This window comes from Pelophylax lessonae, assembly GCF_965119305.1.
Source record: "Pelophylax lessonae genome assembly, chromosome: 12".
Taxonomy (NCBI): Eukaryota; Metazoa; Chordata; class Amphibia; order Anura; family Ranidae; genus Pelophylax; species Pelophylax lessonae.
The window spans coordinates 58,285,018-58,304,065 of record NC_138779.1 but is presented as its reverse complement, the minus strand read 5'-3'; the positions used below and the strand labels follow the sequence as shown (position 1 = coordinate 58,304,065).

At 48.2% G+C, this 19,048-nt stretch overlaps 1 protein-coding gene across 1 annotated transcript in view; it reads left to right on the top strand.

Annotated features, from left to right (window-relative positions):
- CLCN6 (chloride voltage-gated channel 6) overlaps window positions 1-19,048 on the top strand; it is an 81,430-nt gene that overhangs the window by 22,137 nt on the left and 40,245 nt on the right. The window contains exons 2-5 of the mRNA XM_082273550.1: window positions 5,846-5,905; window positions 6,059-6,124; window positions 8,052-8,117; window positions 17,953-18,019. Coding sequence (XP_082129676.1) covers window positions 5,846-5,905; window positions 6,059-6,124; window positions 8,052-8,117; window positions 17,953-18,019 — 259 coding nt within the window. The remainder of the gene's footprint in view (window positions 1-5,845; window positions 5,906-6,058; window positions 6,125-8,051; window positions 8,118-17,952; window positions 18,020-19,048) is intronic.

The following is a 19,048-nucleotide window of genomic DNA, read 5'->3' as shown; positions in this document are numbered from 1 at the left end:
AAACATGTAAATTATGGTTATGTAGCTTCTAGCAAGGGAAATGTGACATCATATGGGGTGGGGGTAGCCATAAATTGTGGGCAGAGTTACCTGTTCATTGAGCTGTCAGTCTGAGCAAATGTGTGACTACTGTAGATTGCACCTGAGGTTGGCCTAGAGGATTCAATTAAAACTAGATATTTGCTTGTCCTTTCACAAGTCTACTGGGAACAAGGGCCTACTGTATTCTCCACTCCACACTATGGGCAGTACTTGGGAGCCTTCACTCTTGTACACCACTGGGACTTTTTAAAGGATAAGTTCACTTTTAGGAACATGTTGCATCTGTACGTAGGGTGTAAGATGTTCGAGCTCCTGCCCCCCTCTCCCCCTGATCCCTTTCCCCCGTGACAGCAGGTGGGGATCCTCTCCCCTGCAGCCGCTGTCACATTTAAAATGGGCCTGAAGCACGCAAAGTCATGTCATTCACAGAGATCTGTGAATGAGTAAACTACAAGTCCCAACTGCCTCCACGGCAGACTTGTAGCTCTCAATGGACTACAAGTGCACTGGTCAGCACACTCCTAGTCCATTCACTTTTCCTCCACCTTATTAATTGAAAGGCCAGACAGAGGTGCAGCCAGAATCTTGGAGGATGTGTCTGCGATCCATTGATTGTGGCGGCAATGCTTTTCAGGCTACTGTAGAAAAAAAATAATGCACATTTTTTTCAAAAACAGAGTATATTGTGAAAGAAGGAAAAAAAAACCCAACATGGTACAAACAGTAGTACAGTCACAGGTGGAAACATGCTGTGCAATACTAACATAGAGAAATAGGTGAGCAAATAATAATCCTAGAGGGGAGGAATAGCTGGAGCGGTGCAGTGCGACCTGAGGAGGGACACACATATAATATCAGGAGTAGTAGAGCCACTAGATACACGTGGCTGGGTTCTGAAGCAATGCACATACTTTTTTTTTTTTTTTCTCCCTAGAATATGAACTTAGCCTTTAAGACCAGAGACAAGTAAAATCTTTCTTAACCTTCCGGAGTTTCTGGAGGGAGTTAGGGGAGACTTGGTGGCCCTGTAGATGGATAAGTCTGCAGCCGACTTTGTAGCCCTATAGTTAATAGTTTCTGAAGGAGGCTGGGGGTAACTGTAGGGGATGGGATCTCTCCAGGAGGTTGGGGGCTTTGCAGGGGCACTGTGGGAGACTTGTATGGTCCTTGGGGGGGGGGGGGGGCGCAAGGGGACACTGCTGGAGTTCGAGGGTTCTCAGGTGGTCTGGGGGCACTGTGGGAGCTGGGTAGGCCTGTAAGAGTTTATGGAAGTGGATGTCGACTTATAAGCTAAAGGGGGGCCTCAAATGTGGCCCATGATGTCTCCAAATGGTCACGCATAATATTCAATATATGTAATGCTTGAGGTGATGGTTGACCTAAAAAAAGAAATGGCGGTCAGAGAGTGTGGACAGGATACATTGTTGGCTGGGGATATGCTCCAGAAGACAATACCAAACTGGGAACATGTTACATGAGGCTAATGGAGATAAATGCTTTTACCCTAATCAATGTTTGTTGTACAGACTGCTGAGGTCAGAGGGCCGCTGGCTGGGCACGAGGGATTTATGGGATCAGCAGGTGGCTGGATGTCCAGGAGGGAGGCAGCTTGCCAAGACCCAATAGTTGAGAACCACAGTTCTACATCCAGGGTAGTATCCGCTATATATGGAAGTAGGGATGCACCGAAATGAAAATTCTGGGCCGAAACCGAAAATGCAGGATGCCCTTGGCCGAAAACCGAAAATGACTTTTTCCCCAAAAAATTTTTTAAAATGGATAGAACAGGGGCATACACCAAAAACAGGCAGCAACGTACACCTGTCGCTGCCACCCTGTCACAGTATATGTACTGTGACGGGTTGGCAAGAGGTTAATTTAATTACCAATGGTATTAGTATTATGCAGCATGAGGGGGTTAATGTATTGTCACTGCTGGTCACTCGTCTATTAGTGACCGACCAGTGGCAGTTAATTAACCCCTTTGTGCTGCATTAGTGCAACCAGTATTATTAACACTGACACTGGTTGCACTAATGCAGCACAAAGGGGTTAAATAACTGCCACTGGTCAGTCACTAATTCATCAGTGACCTGCAGTGACAATACATTAACCCCCTCATGCTTCATAATACAAATACCATTGGTAAGCTTCCTCAGCTCTCCCCCATCCCCCCCCCCCCCCACTGCCTCAGCGTCTCCCTTGGCAGTACACCCCCCCCCCCCCTTTGGCTCAGCGTCCCTCCTCGGGTGTCCATTCAAAAGAAGCGCCTCTGGCCGGCGGCCCGCCTCCCGGTGATGTTACTACTACGATGTGTGTATGAATGAAGTGACACACCGGGCGAGAGGGTGGGGCGAGCGGCCGCTAATGGATATAACTATGTGATCCTTCCCTGTCAGCGGGACTGTGTGTGAATGAGAACTGACCTGACACCGGGGGGTGGGGCGGGGGGAGCGGCCGCTAATAGCTGTAACTATGTGAGCCTTCACTTCCCTGTCAGCGGAGATACATGCCTGACAGGAAAGTGAAGCTCACATAGTTACAGCTATTAGCGGCCGCTCCCCCCGCCCCACCGCCCGGTGTCAGGTCAGTTCTCATTTCACACACAGTCCCAAAGACAAGGAAGGATCACATAGTTATATCTATTAGCGGCCGCTCGCCCCGCCCTCCCGCCTGGTATGTCCCTTCATTAATGCAGAGATCGTAATAGTAGGGACATCATTGAGAGGCGGGCGGGCGGCCGGCCAGAGGCGGGACTGTTAAAACCTGCCCTGCGCTGCGCCCTCCTCCTTCCTCACGGCGGCCATATTAATTTCGGCAATGTTAACCCATTATCGGCCGAAATGGGATAGGCTCATTTTCTGCCGATTTAATTTCGGTGGCCGAAATTTCGGTGCATCCCTATATGGAAGGATGCTTTACATCAAGATGGAAAATCTCTCCCTGAGCCCCATCAGACAGTTGAAAATACTGGTTTTGACCCTGTAGCACATCAAAATAAACATCTAGGTAGCTGTGAGGCACAGTCCTTACACACCTAATCAATTTCCTGAGTAATTCGATGCTTTACTGAGGCATGAGGTACCTGATTTCTGAAAATTCTCAGTTTTGCAGCTTCTTCTAAAAGTGAGCACAATGTATAGTGCAGCTCGTCTATTATTCCCAGCTTGGCAATGTACAATAGAGGAATGTTCAGCTCTGCTGAGTTAGGATTTCTGAAGGCTTTCTTGGAATCTGGCTGACTTTTTTAGTTAAACAGTAAGAGGTCAGTCTTACAGTTCAGTGCAAGATCAAGTTAGCTTGGCTTTTAAAATGGCTTCCTTCACTTATTATATTTAAAGGCCATTTTCTGCACCAAAATCAACCTTTAGCCTGAAAAAAAATGACTAGAAAATTGTGCTGTTGGGGAAGAATCAAATACCCCATTGGTAACTGGTGAGTTGACAGACTACCTTCTGACGATTAATGGTGAGCCCTACAGTGGTTAGGTAGTGTGTGCATGCTGCTTAGTATCATGTAGGGATGACATGGGAGTTGGCAGGGCTGGTTGGTCTTACATTTTCTTTTTTAGCTATAGACTCCAGCTCTATCTGGAGGATTTTAAGGAGCATTCAGGATCACTGGAAGATATCATTCCCCATCTCCTGAATCTTCCCCAGGACCTCTTCATATCCATATGTTTACTACAACTCCTAAAAGTAGAGGTGCACCGAATGGAAATTTTGGTGCCGAAACTGAAAATGCAGGATGCACTTGGCCGAAAAACCGAAAAAATTTGTTTTTAAAAAATATTTATATTTTAATAAATAATTGTATTTGATTTTTTAAATTCAAATGAATGTGAACTTTTCAGCCTTTGATCGGCACATTTTTAGTGCAAGAAAAGCTTAAGAAAAATGTATCCCTTTAAATTCTATGTGTTTCTTCACACTGGTTCGTTGCGCTTCCGTTATGGTGTTGAACTTCCTGCTTGCTGCATTTCACACCTCCCCTTTGAAATGCATTAAAAACGCAGCAAGAACGCATCATTCACACACCTGTGTTGTGTTTTTTAAAGTCACATGACCTATAAAAAACAAACCATAAGCACAGTAAAATCATGGTAAAATGGGCACAAAATCGTGGCCACGTGCGTTTCCGGCGCCATTATCTGCACTTTTTTCTCTTATCGGCAAAATGCCGATAATACCATTTTTGGCCAATATGTTTCGGCAGCTGTAATTTTGGTGCATCTCTACCTAGAAGCTTCTTAAGAACATTTCTAGATGTCCAAACCACCTTACCCGCCATCTTCCCATTGGTAAAAGCAGAACCTATGCTCTGCTCAAAGATGCTCTATGACTGCTGAATGCTTCATGTGAACACGCAATCCTGAATAGAAGCATTTCACATTCTCAAGTTAGGCAACCCTAAGCTATACACTAGTTGTCGTTTTTTTTTTTTTTTGTATGAAAATTCTCAGCACATTTGAAACTTGGCGAATGTCGTTCAAAAGTTCTGTAACATTTCATTTGCTTTTTATAATTTGTTTTTGGAATAAATGGAATTTCTCCAACGAAAACCACATTTACCGTTAGAGGATTTTACATTCTGCTCCTTCAAATTCTTTTGTCACTGTGGCGAAAACTAACCTCTGTTTTCTAATGCTGGCCATACACTAATAGATGAGAATTTTTATAAGAAAATGTATTATTGTTCATTTGATTGGACGAGTGTCATTTGAAAATTTCCCTTTTTAACAATTTGATTTTTAAATGCAATTCCCAAACGAAAACCACATACCGCTGTACAAAAATTTTGCTTATTCGAGAAATATTTTCCATCCTACACCTTGGAATGTTCTCATCGCTGTGGTCCAAACTGAATGTTGATTTGATCCCTCTAGAAAATCAAAGGAATGTTCCTAAAATGAAAATTTTCAAACAAAAATGTACATGTGTAAGGACTGTATATATAAACAAAGACAGGAGTGTGGGACTTTAAATGAGGTCAACTAGACATAAAAGTTTATTAAATAGATACATATGCATATAAGAATAATGTTACATAGACACATACAGAGATATAGCATTCAGTAGATTAAACCATACATATTGAATCAAAAATTAAAAACAATATTTCTAGGATCAAACATGGATCTCTCAGGAGTATAAAGAATACAATAGGACATCATAATCTCTGTGTGCTCAGTCTTTAACTATATCACAATTCAATAAAACATCGGAGTTATTTGTAGGCTCGATGCGTTTCATGGACCTCCGTCCATTCATCAGGAGCTTGAATATAAGTTATGTCTAAAAATAAAAATATGGGTTGTAGTAATATACTTTTATAAAATAATAAACTATAATGGGGGTATGATGGAATAAACACTACCTTTTAGGCAGTGTCATAGATCCAAAAGCAATCCAGTATTGGAAAAGGAGCCCAAAGCCAATCCATGGAACGCCTGACCCGGGGCTGAGGCATTGATAACATCCAGCACACAGGGGCAGCAGAGAGGAGGGGACCATAGACAGAGTGGAATGCGAATTTAGCAATATCTTAGCGGAGTTCCTGGGTCTGCACACCCACTGTGCCCATTTTTGAGGGGCTCCCACCCATCCTTGCTTTATAGTTCACATTTATGTTATGTATAATGCACACAGTCAGATACGCTGCCCTCCTTTTTCTCAGCACTAGAAACCAGTGTTCGTTTCTGTGGCTGAAAACGGCCACTTTGACGCAAGTATACAGAATAAATTTGTACACTGAAGTTCCTTGCATTGTACTCAGTAGAACTTCATCCTCTATTTTTTTTCAGACTATCCTGGGTGAGACCCGTGAGGAGGATGAGGAGATCCTTCCCCGGAAAGATTATGAGGTGAGTTTCTTGTATTGATTTTCAATGTTCCGGCTCTGGTGAGTCAAGAAGCTTTTATTGGATCTGTATGATTGGATGACGTGTTCACTTTGTGTTGTTGCATCTTTTATCTTTGTACATTTGTCATATTGATCTTTTCTTCCCTTTTTACAGAGTTTGGATTATGACCGCTGCATTAATGACCCCTATCTGGAGGTTCTGGAATGCATCAACCATAAGGTAAATACTTACCAGCGTACTTATCACATCTATGGACTGTCATTTCAGTGTTCAGCACATAGAGGGGCACAGGCAACCTGCTCTGGGCTTTTGTTTCTTCCAGATGTTTAATGACACCTGGACATCCTTCTTTATATAATCCTCTGGTCACCAGTAATCTGGTGTTCTGAGAAAGTAAATCCCTGAGGCTGGATTTCCAGCTCTGCTTATCAGTCATTCTGCAGTCTTGCTACACACACCTAAGGCTCAATTCACACCTGAGCTTATTGTCTTCAGGCGTGTGTGTTTTTTTTTTTTTTTGGGCAGGTGTTCTAAAATTTAGTCGGAACCCATGAAAATTCCGGACCCTCGTCACTTCCAGGTTAGGCTACGTCATAACCCAGGCTGAGGTGGGACGCACACACCGCTGCGGGATAATGTTACAACACCGCCGCGTCATCGAGAAAGGAACATGTTGCAGAGCTGACTTAGAGGAGGCGGGAAGGAAGTGAATACTCATACTATATAGTAATGATAAAAAATATAAAAATAAATGCTAAACTTTTTTTATCATTACTATTTAGTATAAGTATTCACTTCCTTCCCGCCTCCTCTAAGTCCACTCTGCAACATGTTCCTTGCTCTATGAAGCGGCGGTGTTGTAACATTATCCCGCAGCGGTGTGTGCGTCCCACCTCAGCCCCTCCTCCTCTCAGTCAGCTGTTCGTAAGTCTTAGCATTTCATCGGACCTTGAAAATGCATTGTGCGCATGCGCACCGGGGCTCGCAGCAGCTGGTGGTGACGGAGCGTCCCCGGAAGTGACGAGGGTCCGGAATTTTCACAGGTCCGACTAAATTTTAGAACACAGGCATTGCTATCTAACAAAAACGCTTATAATCTGCCAAAAAAGAAGCTCCTGTACATTTTTGCGCTTCAGGCGACAAAACGCTCATGTGAACAGGGGTCATTGAAATGTCATGCAATAGTCAGGGAGATGTGGATCTGATGGGGATTCCTCCATGTGTTCAGCAGATCTTCCTTCATAAGACTGTCACCTTACCATAATTGGACAAAATCTGTTGCTAACCTAACCCCCCTGAACCGCTACCGCATACCCTTGCCACTCTGTTGTTCCATCGGACCTGGGAGTCAAAGCTTACAGAAGGTTCATAACGTCACCCCACTCCTCCATAGGACTGTGTTCGGCCCTGGTGATTGGTGGCTTAGTCCAGAGCGGTGCATCATTTGTGATAGTCACATGCTCCTCCACACCCCAAGTAGTTTAGGAGGGCACTGATTGAAGAAGTAGGGAGAGTGTGGTGCATATACGTGGGGTGGGACTGAACTAGCAAGAGACCAGAACAAGCAGAAACGGAGCAAATATTAAATAGAAGAGTCATGTGTATTCTTGGTGTGCTTTGTGTATTTCTTCCAGATCTTTTCAGTAATTCAATGCAAAACTTTGCCTCTGTGCAGGAGCTTCCTGTAAAAGACTGATCACTGCTGCTCTCTGTGTGCAGGAGGGTGACTTGACTGGTCTTTTATCCCCCCTTCCCACCCCGTAGTTTTCTGCAAAGTCCCTTCCAAAGCTCTGCTCACTGAACATGCTTTGTATAGCACAGTGTTAATGTCACTGCTCAGTTTATATGGTAATATCTGGGTTTGCAAAGGTATTTGGTGTATACAAAATAGATTTATATCTTTTGCAGCAGAAAAAACTGAGTGTTCTCTGCTGGCTTTCAACACCTGCTGATATCAACCTGGGATGGAACAGGTCATGGATTAATTCTATGCAGCCAGCATATGCTCAAAATATCTTCTGTAGTAATAAAATGCATTGGTTAAAAGTGGAGTTGTCTTTTTTATCTTACAAGGTACCATCCCTGGTGACATTGTGCAGAGCTGTGCTTGGATTGGTCACTACTGTGTTTTTTTTTTTTTTTACAGAGAGCCAAGAGGTATGAGGCTGTTCGGTGGATCCTGGTCTTTGCTATTGGCGTGTGCACTGGACTGGTACAGACTATTACATTATCTTCCAGATTATTGCTTTTTAATTTCCTAAATAAATGATATTACAATGGATTATCTAAAAATAAGTTGCCAGCCTAAATGGGAAAGTCATCGGACGTTTAAGAGAAGTATAGTCTTTTAGTCAAAGTAGTTGTTTTTGCTGTTCAGTTATACGGTGAAGTCAGGTGGGTCAGTCGCAGAATTTTCATGGCACTCCAGTGGTGGGTTCTTCCAGCCTTAGTTTAAAGCGGAACTCCACCCAAGAGGGGAAGGTCCACTTTAAGTACTTGTTCCCCGCTCCTCTTAAAACATTTTCACTATTGAGGATCGGGAGCAGGTACCCAATTTTGACAGGTTCCCACTTCCGTTCGGCGCTCAGGCAACAGAAGTTCTCCTTCCTCCCTCCCCCTGCGGTCTTCTGGGACGCTGACAGGTCCCAGAAGACACATCCACCACTCGCGATGCGCAGCACGACTCACGCATGGGCAGTGGGCACCCTGCTGTGAAGCCGCAAGCTGTCACAGCCGGGTGCCCATAGTGATGTCTGGAACGGAAGACAGAGTGAGACCACCTGGGGTGAGCTCACTGCTGGATCCTGGGACAGGTGAGTCCCTGTTTTTTTAGGGCCTCATGCACGCTGGACGTTATCAAAACACCAGTAGGAAGCTGTAGCTGTAGGAGTTTTTCAGCATTTTTTAGCTTTTTTTTTTTTTCTTTTCTTTTCTCTTTCATTCATTGACGGACAAAGCTTATGGTATTCTTGACCATTGGGTTATACTGCCCCCTACAGCAGTAATACACTAGGCAGAAACAAATTCTGGCTACACCCATGGGCAGTCCCAGGGGGTATACTCCCTCTCTCTGCTATAGCCACTCAGTTTTTTTTTTCTTCTGCCTAGTCAGGAGTAAGGACCTAGTCCCTTGCTGGGATCCTCGGTTCTGGCAATTTTTCCTTTTTTAAATATAATTTTTTCCTATCTTTGTTCCTGTGAGAATCTGCAATCAACTGCCTGGACTGGGCGTTGGACTGGATATTTTTTTTACAAAATCCAGAGGGTCCCCCCAGTCTGGCTAGCAAGTGCGCACAGGTCTCAGCTCCGCGCTAGGTCGGCCCCCGACATAGCCCCACTGGACAGGGGCTGGCCTGTGAGTTAAACATCTCACGAGGGCGCATATGACCTGGCCTTGGCCTGAGTTGCAGCGTCCCTCCTGGCCGACAGCCCCCCATTCTGATGGAGAGGTGGTCTGTCTGGAGCGGTGTCCACCCTATTTCCATGGGAAGTAGCTGTCCCCCCCCCCCCCTTTCCCTGGATGGTTTTGGGGTGGAGGTGGCCCCTTCCTGGGACAGTGGGACCCCCGGGTTCTCCACCCCCCCCCCTCCTAAACTTCGGTGGTCACTGTGGGTCAGCCCTCCCCTCCGCTGCCCCTTTGTGGTCGGCTCCACTGGCAATCGTGCCCAAGCGCCTGGGCGTCCTCAAAAATTTAGGCCACGGCTTGCGGCCTACTAGGCCATGCGGCCGAGTCAGACACCTCCGTTTGGGGGTGGCCCCAGTGCGTTTAGCTGAAGCCCCCCGCTCTTCCTTTAGGCATCTGCTTTTTTCCTCCGCTGGCCCTATTGGCTGGGATCCGTGCACTTGCGGCTGGGCCTCCACAAAAACTTACTTACTGGGCCATGCTCCTCCCTTGGAAGGGGTGGTGCTGTGGGGACGTTCAGTTTTTTAATGGCAGCCATGCCAAAGTAGCTTACGACTGGGTGGTGCTGCCAGCGCATGGGGGTGTCCCTTGGCAGTGTTTTTACACTTATCTGTGGGTCCCCCTGGTGGCTAATGGAGAATGCTCAGATAGTGAGGATCATTCCTCCACGTCTGCAACCACGCATGAAAAGGCACTGGTGGACTCCCAGATTGTTTTTGTGCGTGAGCCTCTAAAGATGGGGGATGCAGCTGTGGCTGCGACAGGGGTGCAGGTTCCCTTTGGCGCTCGCAAACCACCCAGAGCGGCAAAAGGTGTCCGCTGCCTAATTCAACAGAATTGTCGTGAAAGACGGAAGCATCTCCTTGGGGTCTCTCTCTTTGCTGAGCTGGCGGACCAGCTGGTCCAGGGGCTGCAGTTTATCTGTGCTGAATCTTTGGATGCGGCTCTCCTAGTGGCTCGGCTCTCTGTTTTGGCAGTGATCCTTCGGCATGTCCTTTGGATAAAATGCTGGTCTGTGGACCAGACTTCTAAAAAAAAGCCCTGGCTGTTCTTCCTTTTCAAGGAGATCGTCTGTTTGGAGCTACCCTGGATGACGTCATTAGGGTCTCACAGGGGAGAAAAGTACCTTTCTTCTACAGGCTACTAAGGGCAAGGACCCTGTTACAGACATGGGTCCTCCTTTTCGGCTCATGAGTTTTTTTTTTTTTTTTTTTTTTTTTTTTCATCCCTCAGGATCCACTGACAAGGGACCCGAAGCCTTGAGCCTTGGCAATTTTTTTCCAACACCCTTTAGCCATTAATTCCTTGGTGCACACCTTCTAGCAGGGGGTTTGCCATTTGGCTCCTCCAGTAAGGATCCCCGGTACTTCTGTGGGAACTTAATCTGGTGCTGTCGGTTCTTCAAAAACCGCTGTTTGAAAAAATTTGTGAGATTCCTCTGCTTACTCTATCACAGAAGGTGACTTTCCTGGTGGCTATTCCTACTGCACGCAGGGTTTCAGAACTGGCTGTGTTGTCCCGTCAGTCACCTTATTTGGTGGTTTACAGGGACGAAGTGGTTCTCCGTCCCTGTCGGTCGTTCCTTCCCAAGGTCGTCTCAGGTTTCCACATGAATGAAGACATTGTGTTACCTTCATTGTGTCCTAATCCAAAAGAACTTGCCTTGCGTTCCCTGGATGTGGTTCGGGCCATCAGGGTGTACTTGGCGGTGACTAAGTCGATTGGCAAATCAGATTCCTTATTTGTCTTTACAGAGGTTTCCCGTAAGGGGCAGGCCGCATCTGCTGCGACCATTTCCAGATGGATCAGGCAGACGATAGTGCAGGCCTATTCCATCAAGCGTCAGGTTCCTCCTTTCCCTATTAAGGCGCATTCTACGAGGGTGCTTAGTGCCTCCTAGGCCTTCCGTCATCAGGCATCAGTGGTCCAGCTTTGCAAGGCGGCCACCTGGTCGTCTGTGCACACATTCACAACGTTTTACAAGATGGATGTCCTGGCATCTGTGGATGCTGCTTTTGGCCGCAAAGTTTTGCAGGCCGCTGTTGCAGATGCTACGACGTCTTGAGGGTGTGTGTTGTTTTTTTTTTTTTTTCCTCCTAGGTGAGCTCCAGTTGTTCATGGTTGAGATCTTTGGTTATCTGGTTTGCTACGTTTTAGCCTTTTTGGGAATTCTGTTTTTCTGCTGTGTTTTTCTGCCCCTCGTGATGACACTGCTTTGGGAAGTCCCAACAGTAATGAAGATATGAAGCGGAGTCCGTCAGTGAATGATAGAGAAAACTGGATTTCTCTTACGTCCTCCGACAGTCGCCGCCTCTTCATATTCGTCACATATGGGGGTATTAGACTTTGCTCCGAAGGAGTAGCTAGGCAACAGAATATGTTAACAATAAAGCTTTAACATATCCCACCCTCAAGGGGTGGTCCCCTCAGTCAATACCCTCCTACTTCCTGCAACCATATCTCAGTTTTAATGTCTAGCTTGTCAGGAGTGGCTGGCTCTCTCTGTGCTGGGACTTTTTGTCCCAGACTCTTTCTTCTTTTTAATATTTTATTTGAGTTTTTTCTCTACCTTTACTTAGCTGTTGTTTTTGTCAGCATTAGTTAGTTCTTCGGACGAAGAGGATCATGCGGACTGGGTCTCGGGCTGATCCCCCTGATCGCAGGTCGTGGGTCAGTGGCTTCCCAGTCTGCCATCGAGCGTTCAGCCAGGTAACGCTCCTGGCACGGTGAACGACCCATCCCTGTTCGGTGCAGGGATGTTTGGTGAGGTGGCTACCTCACCGGACGCTGTGCGGTTTCTTAACCGCCATTGTGTGCGTCTTGAATTGCGACTCTCCCTGCCTCATGTGCAGCGGCTTGTTCGCCTGTGCGGGTTCCCCACGCCATATGAGGTAAGTGTGTCTATGTGGGGACCTGTCTGTCTGGGGGGGGTCTCAGTCTGGGACTGTGTAACCTGCCTTTAAATCACACTGCTTGTCTCCCTATCTCTCGGCTGCATGCTGTGGGCTGCAAGGGGGGGGGGGGAGCTGTATGACACTGTGTGTGTCAGGCTGGGCAGTGTGGAAAGCTGTGTGCTGTGGGGCATGTTTTTAATGGCATGTTGGGGCATATACAGCGATCGCTGCGGCGATCTAACATGTATCCATATAATGGGATGAATTTGTGTGTGTTTTTATGCACTGTGGAGCGGCGGTTTCGGCGCCAAACGACGCCATTTTACCGGCGCCCGCTCCGGCCGCATGGTTTACATGCACGGCGGCCATTTTCTTGTAGCCTCCATAGGCTTACATAGAGCGCCCTGGCAGCATCACTTCCTTTTTCCTGGAACACCGGTCGAGGCAGCAGCAGCAGCGGGGTCTCCTCAGGTTTTATCCTTCTATTCCTGTTGTCCATTGCCTGTATTCAGTCTGTATATTCCCTGTGGGGGTCTCATTGTGCCTGAGTGTGTGCGGTGGGCTGCGCTTACCGCGCTTGCTGAAAGGGGACAGTTAACCCTTGGTTGTCTGGCGTACAGGGGCAATGGATTCTCAGGAGGGCAAGTTTCCCACAGTATTGGTGGAAAGCCAGGGGACCGCTGTTTCCCCCCCAGGGGGGGATTTAGCCACTATTGTGGCTGGCCTTGCTGCCCAGGTGCAAATGCTGGTGGCTGCTCAATCTACTAAACGGCCCAGAGTTACTCTGTCCTCCGATTCTGAGGGTGAAGGTGATGGGGCTGTTCTGGCAGGGACCCCCCTATCGGGGTCCCGCTCCTCTCTTGATCTAGTGGGGTCTGAGGTAGAGGCTGAGGTTGAGGGGGTTGATAATTCTCCCCCTGGCTCGCCTGAAGAGCTTGCAATCATGGATGAGTTGATTGCTTCCATTAAGCAGACGCTACGTTTGCAGGACGAAGTGTGTCCCCCCGCTGCCTTGGCGGCTTATGGGACGCAGAGAAAACGCAGGACGCCGCAGGTTTTTCCCTGCAATGCTGATTTTCAGCGCGCTGTAAAGGATCAATGGCGCGATCTGCGCAAACCTTTTGCGGTACCAAGTAAATTCAAGCTGCGTTATGCTTTCTCCCCTGCCACTGATGAACGGTGGTGTGTGCCTCCACCAGTGGATCATGCAATTGCGGTTTTGAACAAAGCCACTGCGATTCCTGCAGAGGGATCCCCTGTTTTCCGTGATGCCACGGATAGGAGACTGGAGTCTCTTGCCCGTCATACTTATTCTGTTACGGGTTCTATGCTTAAGGCTCTATTTGCTTCTCTCATGGCGGCCCAGGCGATCGCAAGTTGGACGCAGATGCTTAGGCGTGTCCTAGTGGCCGATTCGGCCTCGGCGGCGACCCTGGACATGGTGGATCAGATCCACCAGGGTGTCATGTATCTGTGTGATGCGGACCTGGACCTGATTCCGTTGGCTGCACGTGTGCATAGCGTGGCGGTGTTGTCTCGCCGCCTGGTTTGGTTGAAATGTTGGTCGGTGGACCAATCTTCACGTAAAACCTTAGCCAATCTGCCTTATGATGGGTCTCGCCTTTTTGGGGAGTCCCTGGATGTGTTGATTAAGGGGATCACCGGGGGTAAGAGCACTCTCTTGCCCCATTTCCCCAAGGCTAAGGGGGCTTCTGGGAAGAAGCATGCGAATTTTCGGCCCCCTCAGGGGTCCTTTCGTGCCTTTCGGCCGCACTACAAGGGCAAACCGTTCAAAGGCCAGGGCTCTCAGAAGAAACCCTGGTCTGGGAAACAGAAGTCCGGCCAATCCGGACCTGCGGCCCATAACAGTTCGGCCTGAAGGGGCGCCCTCACCCAGTTTTGGGGTGGGGGGACGCTTGCTCGGTTTTCTTCAGCCCTGGTTGGCCCGTGTGCGGGACAGATGGGTTCTGGAAATCGTTCGATCTGGTTACAAGATCGAGTTTCTCTCTCGGCCAGAGAGCAGATTTTTTTCCCTCAAATCTACAACTGTCTCCAGAGCGCCTGCGGGATCTGCACCTGGCGGTGCGGGACCTGAGGGCTCAGGGAGTGGTGGTTCCGGTGCCTCATCGGGACAGATTTCGGGGGTTTTATTCCAATCTGTTCACCGTGCCCAGACAGGAGGGCAAGGTTCGTCCAATTCTGGACTTGAAAGCTCTGAACCGCTCTGTGCGGGTTCGCAAGTTCCGCATGGAATCCCTGCGCTCGGTGGTGGCTGCCCTGGTTCCGGGGGAATTCATGGCCTCCATCGATTTGAAGGATGCGTATCTTCACATCCCCATATTCGAGGGTCATCAGAGATACCTTCGATTTGCCATTGCGGAGGATCACTACCAGTTCGTGGCGTTGCCCTTTGGGCTCGCCTCGGCTCCGTGGGTCTTCACCAAGGTGCTTGCACCGGTTCTGGCATTATTGAGGGCCCAGGGCATTTCTGTCCTGGGGTATCTGGACGACATTCTGATTCGGTCTGCGACCAGTCAGGGTCTGGAGAAGGACCTGTCTGTCACGATGCAAACTCTGCAGGAGTTCGGTTGGACGATAAATGTTCCAAAGTCGACACTGAGTCCGTCGGTTCGTCTTCCCTATCTGGGAATGATACTGGACTCGGTGCAGGCGAAGGTCTTCCTGCCGGAAGACAAACTCAGGACTCTTCAGGAGGAAGTCAGGTCCCTCAGGGACGTTCCGAACTCGTCTCTGCGGACGTGTATGAGATGTCTGGGATTGATGGTCTCGGCTTTCGAGGCGATTCCTTTCGCGCAGTTTCACACGCGGGGTCTCCAGGCGGAGATCTTGTCCAAGTGGGACGGGCGACCTCAATCTCTGGATCTTCAGATCTCGTTGAGTCATCGCACCAGGGAAAACCTTCTGTGGTGGCTCCAGTCCCCGTTGGTGTCCGGGGGCAAGTCGTTTCGTCCGATCTCGTGGACGATAATCACCACGGATGCCAGCCTGTCGGGCTGGGGTGGTGTTCTGGGCGTTCTGTCCGCCCAGGGGACCTGGTCGGAGGGGGAGTCTTCCCTCCCGATCAACATTCTGGAATTGCGTGCGATAAGGCTCTGTCTTCATCGCTGGACGGACCGGCTGCAGGGCTGCCCGGTTCGGGTGCAGACGGACAATGCCACGGCGGTGGCCTACATCAACCACCAAGGGGGCACCAGGAGTGCCCGAGCGGCTCGAGAAGTGGCCGACATTCTGTCTTGGGCCGAGACTCATGTCCCGGCGATAACGGCGGTTCACATTCCGGGAGTGGAGAACTGGCAGGCGGACTATCTGAGTCGCCAGACCCTGGATCAGGGGGAATGGTCTCTCCATCCGGCTGTCTTCCAGATGTTGTGCGCGAAGTGGGGTCTTCCAGATGTGGACCTGTTCGCGTCTCGCCTCAACTACAAGGTGAAGAGGTTCGTGGCAAGGACGCGCGACCCCCGGGCAGACGCGTCGGACGCGTTAGTGGCCCCGTGGCATCAGTACAGGCTGATGTACGCGTTTCCACCGATTCAGTTGCTGTCCCGGTTCCTTCGCAGGTTACACTCGGAACGCAGCACGGTGATTCTTGTGGCACCGGACTGGCCTCGCCGGTCCTGGTACGCAGACCTCGTGAATCTGGCGGTCGACGCCCCCTGGCGTCTGCCTCTTCGGGACGATCTACTGTCTCAAGGACCGATTTACCATCCTGCTTTACAGTCGCTGGCTTTGACGGCCTGGCTGTTGAGACCGAGGTCCTGAAGGAGAAGGGTCTCTCTCCAGAGGTTGTTCATACCTTGATCAACGCGAGGAAGTCTTCCTCGGGAAAGGTTTATTACCGTACTTGGAAGGCCTATTTTGCCTGGTGTGAGTCCAGGGGGTTTTCACCCCGCACGTACTCGGTTTCCCGTGTGCTGTCTTTCCTTCAGACGGGTGTCGATCAGCGTTTGGCGCTGGCTACGATAAAGGGTCAGGTGTCTGCGCTGGCCGTTCTGTTTCAACGTCCCGTGGCTTCCAACTCCTTGGTTGGCACTTTTATTCAGGGTGTGCGGCATCTGGTTCCTCCTAGGAGGGATCCTTTGCCCCCTTGGGACTTGAATCTAGTCCTATCTGTGTTACAACGTGCTCCTTTTGAACAGATCAGGGAGATCTCGTTGTCTATGTTGTCCAAAAAGGTCGCCTTTTTGGTGGCGATCACTTCGGCTCGCAGAGTGTCGGAACTGGCGGCTTTGTCCTGCCAGTCTCCGTACCTGGTTGTTCATTTGGATAAGGTGGTCTTGCGACCTAATCCTTCTTTTCTGCCGAAACGAGTTTCGGAATTCCATCTTAACGAGGATATTGTTTTGCCTTCGTTGTGCACGAAGCCTAAACATCCAAAGGAGGTGAGATTGCATTCTCTGGATGTTGTTCGGGCGATTAGGGTTTACCTTAAATCGACTGAGTCTTTTCGAAAGACGGACTCCTTGTTTGTTCTTCCAGAGGGTCCTCGGAAGGGCATGGCGGCTTCCGCCTCTACCATTGCCAAATGGATCAGGCAGACCATTGAACAGGCCTATGCCTTGCAGGGGAAGGTTCCCCCTGTGCCTGTGAAGGCGCACTCTACTAGATCTCTGAGTACGTCTTGGGCCTGTCGTCATGGGGCTTCTGTAGCCCAGGTGTGTAAGGCGGCGACTTGGTCGACCATACACACTTTCACAAAATTCTACAAAGTAGATGTTCAGGCATCGGCGGATGCTTCCTTTGGCCGCAAGGTTCTTAGTGCGGCTGTTCCCTAGGGTCCCTTGTTGGGGACTCCTGGCTGTTGGGATAAGTTTTGTATCCCCTGGTTTTTTTGTCTTTTCCTGGGTTGTTGCTCCTGTTGAGCACTTATTTTTGCTGTTGCCCAGCTGGTTTCCTTCCTTTGGTAAGGTTCCTTTCTTTGATGTGGAGACTGCGTTGCCTTTCGGCGCGGATGCGTTTCCCACCCCTCATGTTTGCACTGCTTTGGGACGTCCCCATATGTGACGAATATGAAGAGGCGGCGACTGTCGGAGGACGTAAGAGAAAACGGAATTTTTGTAAAATCTTACCTGTAAAATTCCTTTCTCTGAGTCCTCCGACAGTCGCCGCCCCCGCCCCTCTTTTGGGGTTTGAATGTATACTCTACTGCTATTCCGCTAAAACTGAGATATGGTTGCAGGAAGTAGGAGGGTATTGACTGAGGGGACCACCCCTTGAGGGTGGGATATGTTAAAGCTTTATTGTTAACATATTCTGTTGCCTAGCTACTCCTTCGGAGCAAAGTCTAATACCCCCATATGTGACGAATATGAAGAGGCGGCGACTGTCGGAGGACTCAGAGAAAGGAATTTTACAGGTAAGATTTTACAAAAATTCCGTTTTTTGTCTCCCCTCTGTGGAGTTGGGTTATGTATTCTTCTGACACTGCTTATTACAAAACTGAGATCCTAGAGCAGGAAGTAGGAGTATACCCCCTAGGAATGCCCAAGAGGCGTAGTCAATTTTTTTTCCCACCTAGTGTACTACTCCTGTAGGGGGCAGCATAACCCAATGGTCAATGAAGATATGAAGCTGTGTCCGTCAATGAACATCAAAAGGATTTTACGGTAAGACAAAAATCCAGTTTTTTGTTTGTTTTGGACAGGGTGAAGTGTTGATTAATTTTACTTTTATTTGCATTGCCTTCATATTTGCTGATTTCGTATTGACTGAATCTTTGTGTTCCGGTGCAGGTCGGGCTGTTTGTGGATTACTTTGTGCGTCTTTTCTCCCAGTTTAAGTTCAGAGTGGTGCAGAGCTGTATCCTTTCCCCATGTGTGGCCTACAGCTGCTCTGTTAGCTTATTCTCCACTTACCGGACTTGGTTTTCACGCTCCATATTTTACAAACACAGCCTAATCTTTATACGGTTTACTCTGAAGAACTCTAAGCTCTATATTTCCCCAATCATCAGCAGAGGTTGTTGCCTTAAAATGTTATGAGACTTTTGGGTTGAATGACTTCCTCAAATCTTGGACTCAGTTACACTCGAACCCTTCAGGTTTTTGTCATATTCCCGTGGGATTGACAGCATTTTTTTTGGGGAACTAAGAGCTTACCTCTTTCCAAAAGTCCACCACACATTGAATTGGTGAATCGATCCATTAAAGTTGATGGAAGGCAGATTTTTGTGGCAAGTTTTGTTAGGAAAGCTCTCTTATTCCTTGCCCTTTACAGAAACTCAGCTGATCCAGGTGTAGATGTATTTTGCTAGCCCCTTTGTGGCCCAGGAGAGAACATGGGTTTAGAATCTTCAAACAATGCAAGTCCAGGGTCTTGACCCTTGCCGGACCACCTTCTGCAGAGACCGGTAGTCTATTCCAGATGAGATTTCTTTTAATTGATGGCATGTTTCTTAAGAAGTGGATTCTAAAATGGATAGGCTGTTCATACATTGTTGTGGAACCCTCCTCAAGGGGTAGTCACTAGAAAGTTTTATGCAAAAATATATGGAACGCTTTTTTGTTTGTGGTGCAGAAAGAATAGTCCCTCTCTTCCCTCTCTTCCATACCAGTTATCTTGGACTTCCTTTACAATGGAATAAACCAAGGTTTAGCCCTGAATACCCTTAAGATACAGGTTTCAGCTCTTTCAGTTTTCCTAGACATGAAGATGGCAGGACATCCACTGATTAAGACATTTCTCTTAGCATCATTAATGCACCACTCCATTTACATAAAAGCTATTGCCCCAGTGAGATTTATTTATCAAAGCACTTTTTTGAACAATTCACGATGCTTCTTTAAAGATTTTAACCTTCAAGGTTTTTCTTCCTCTATGGCTAAAATT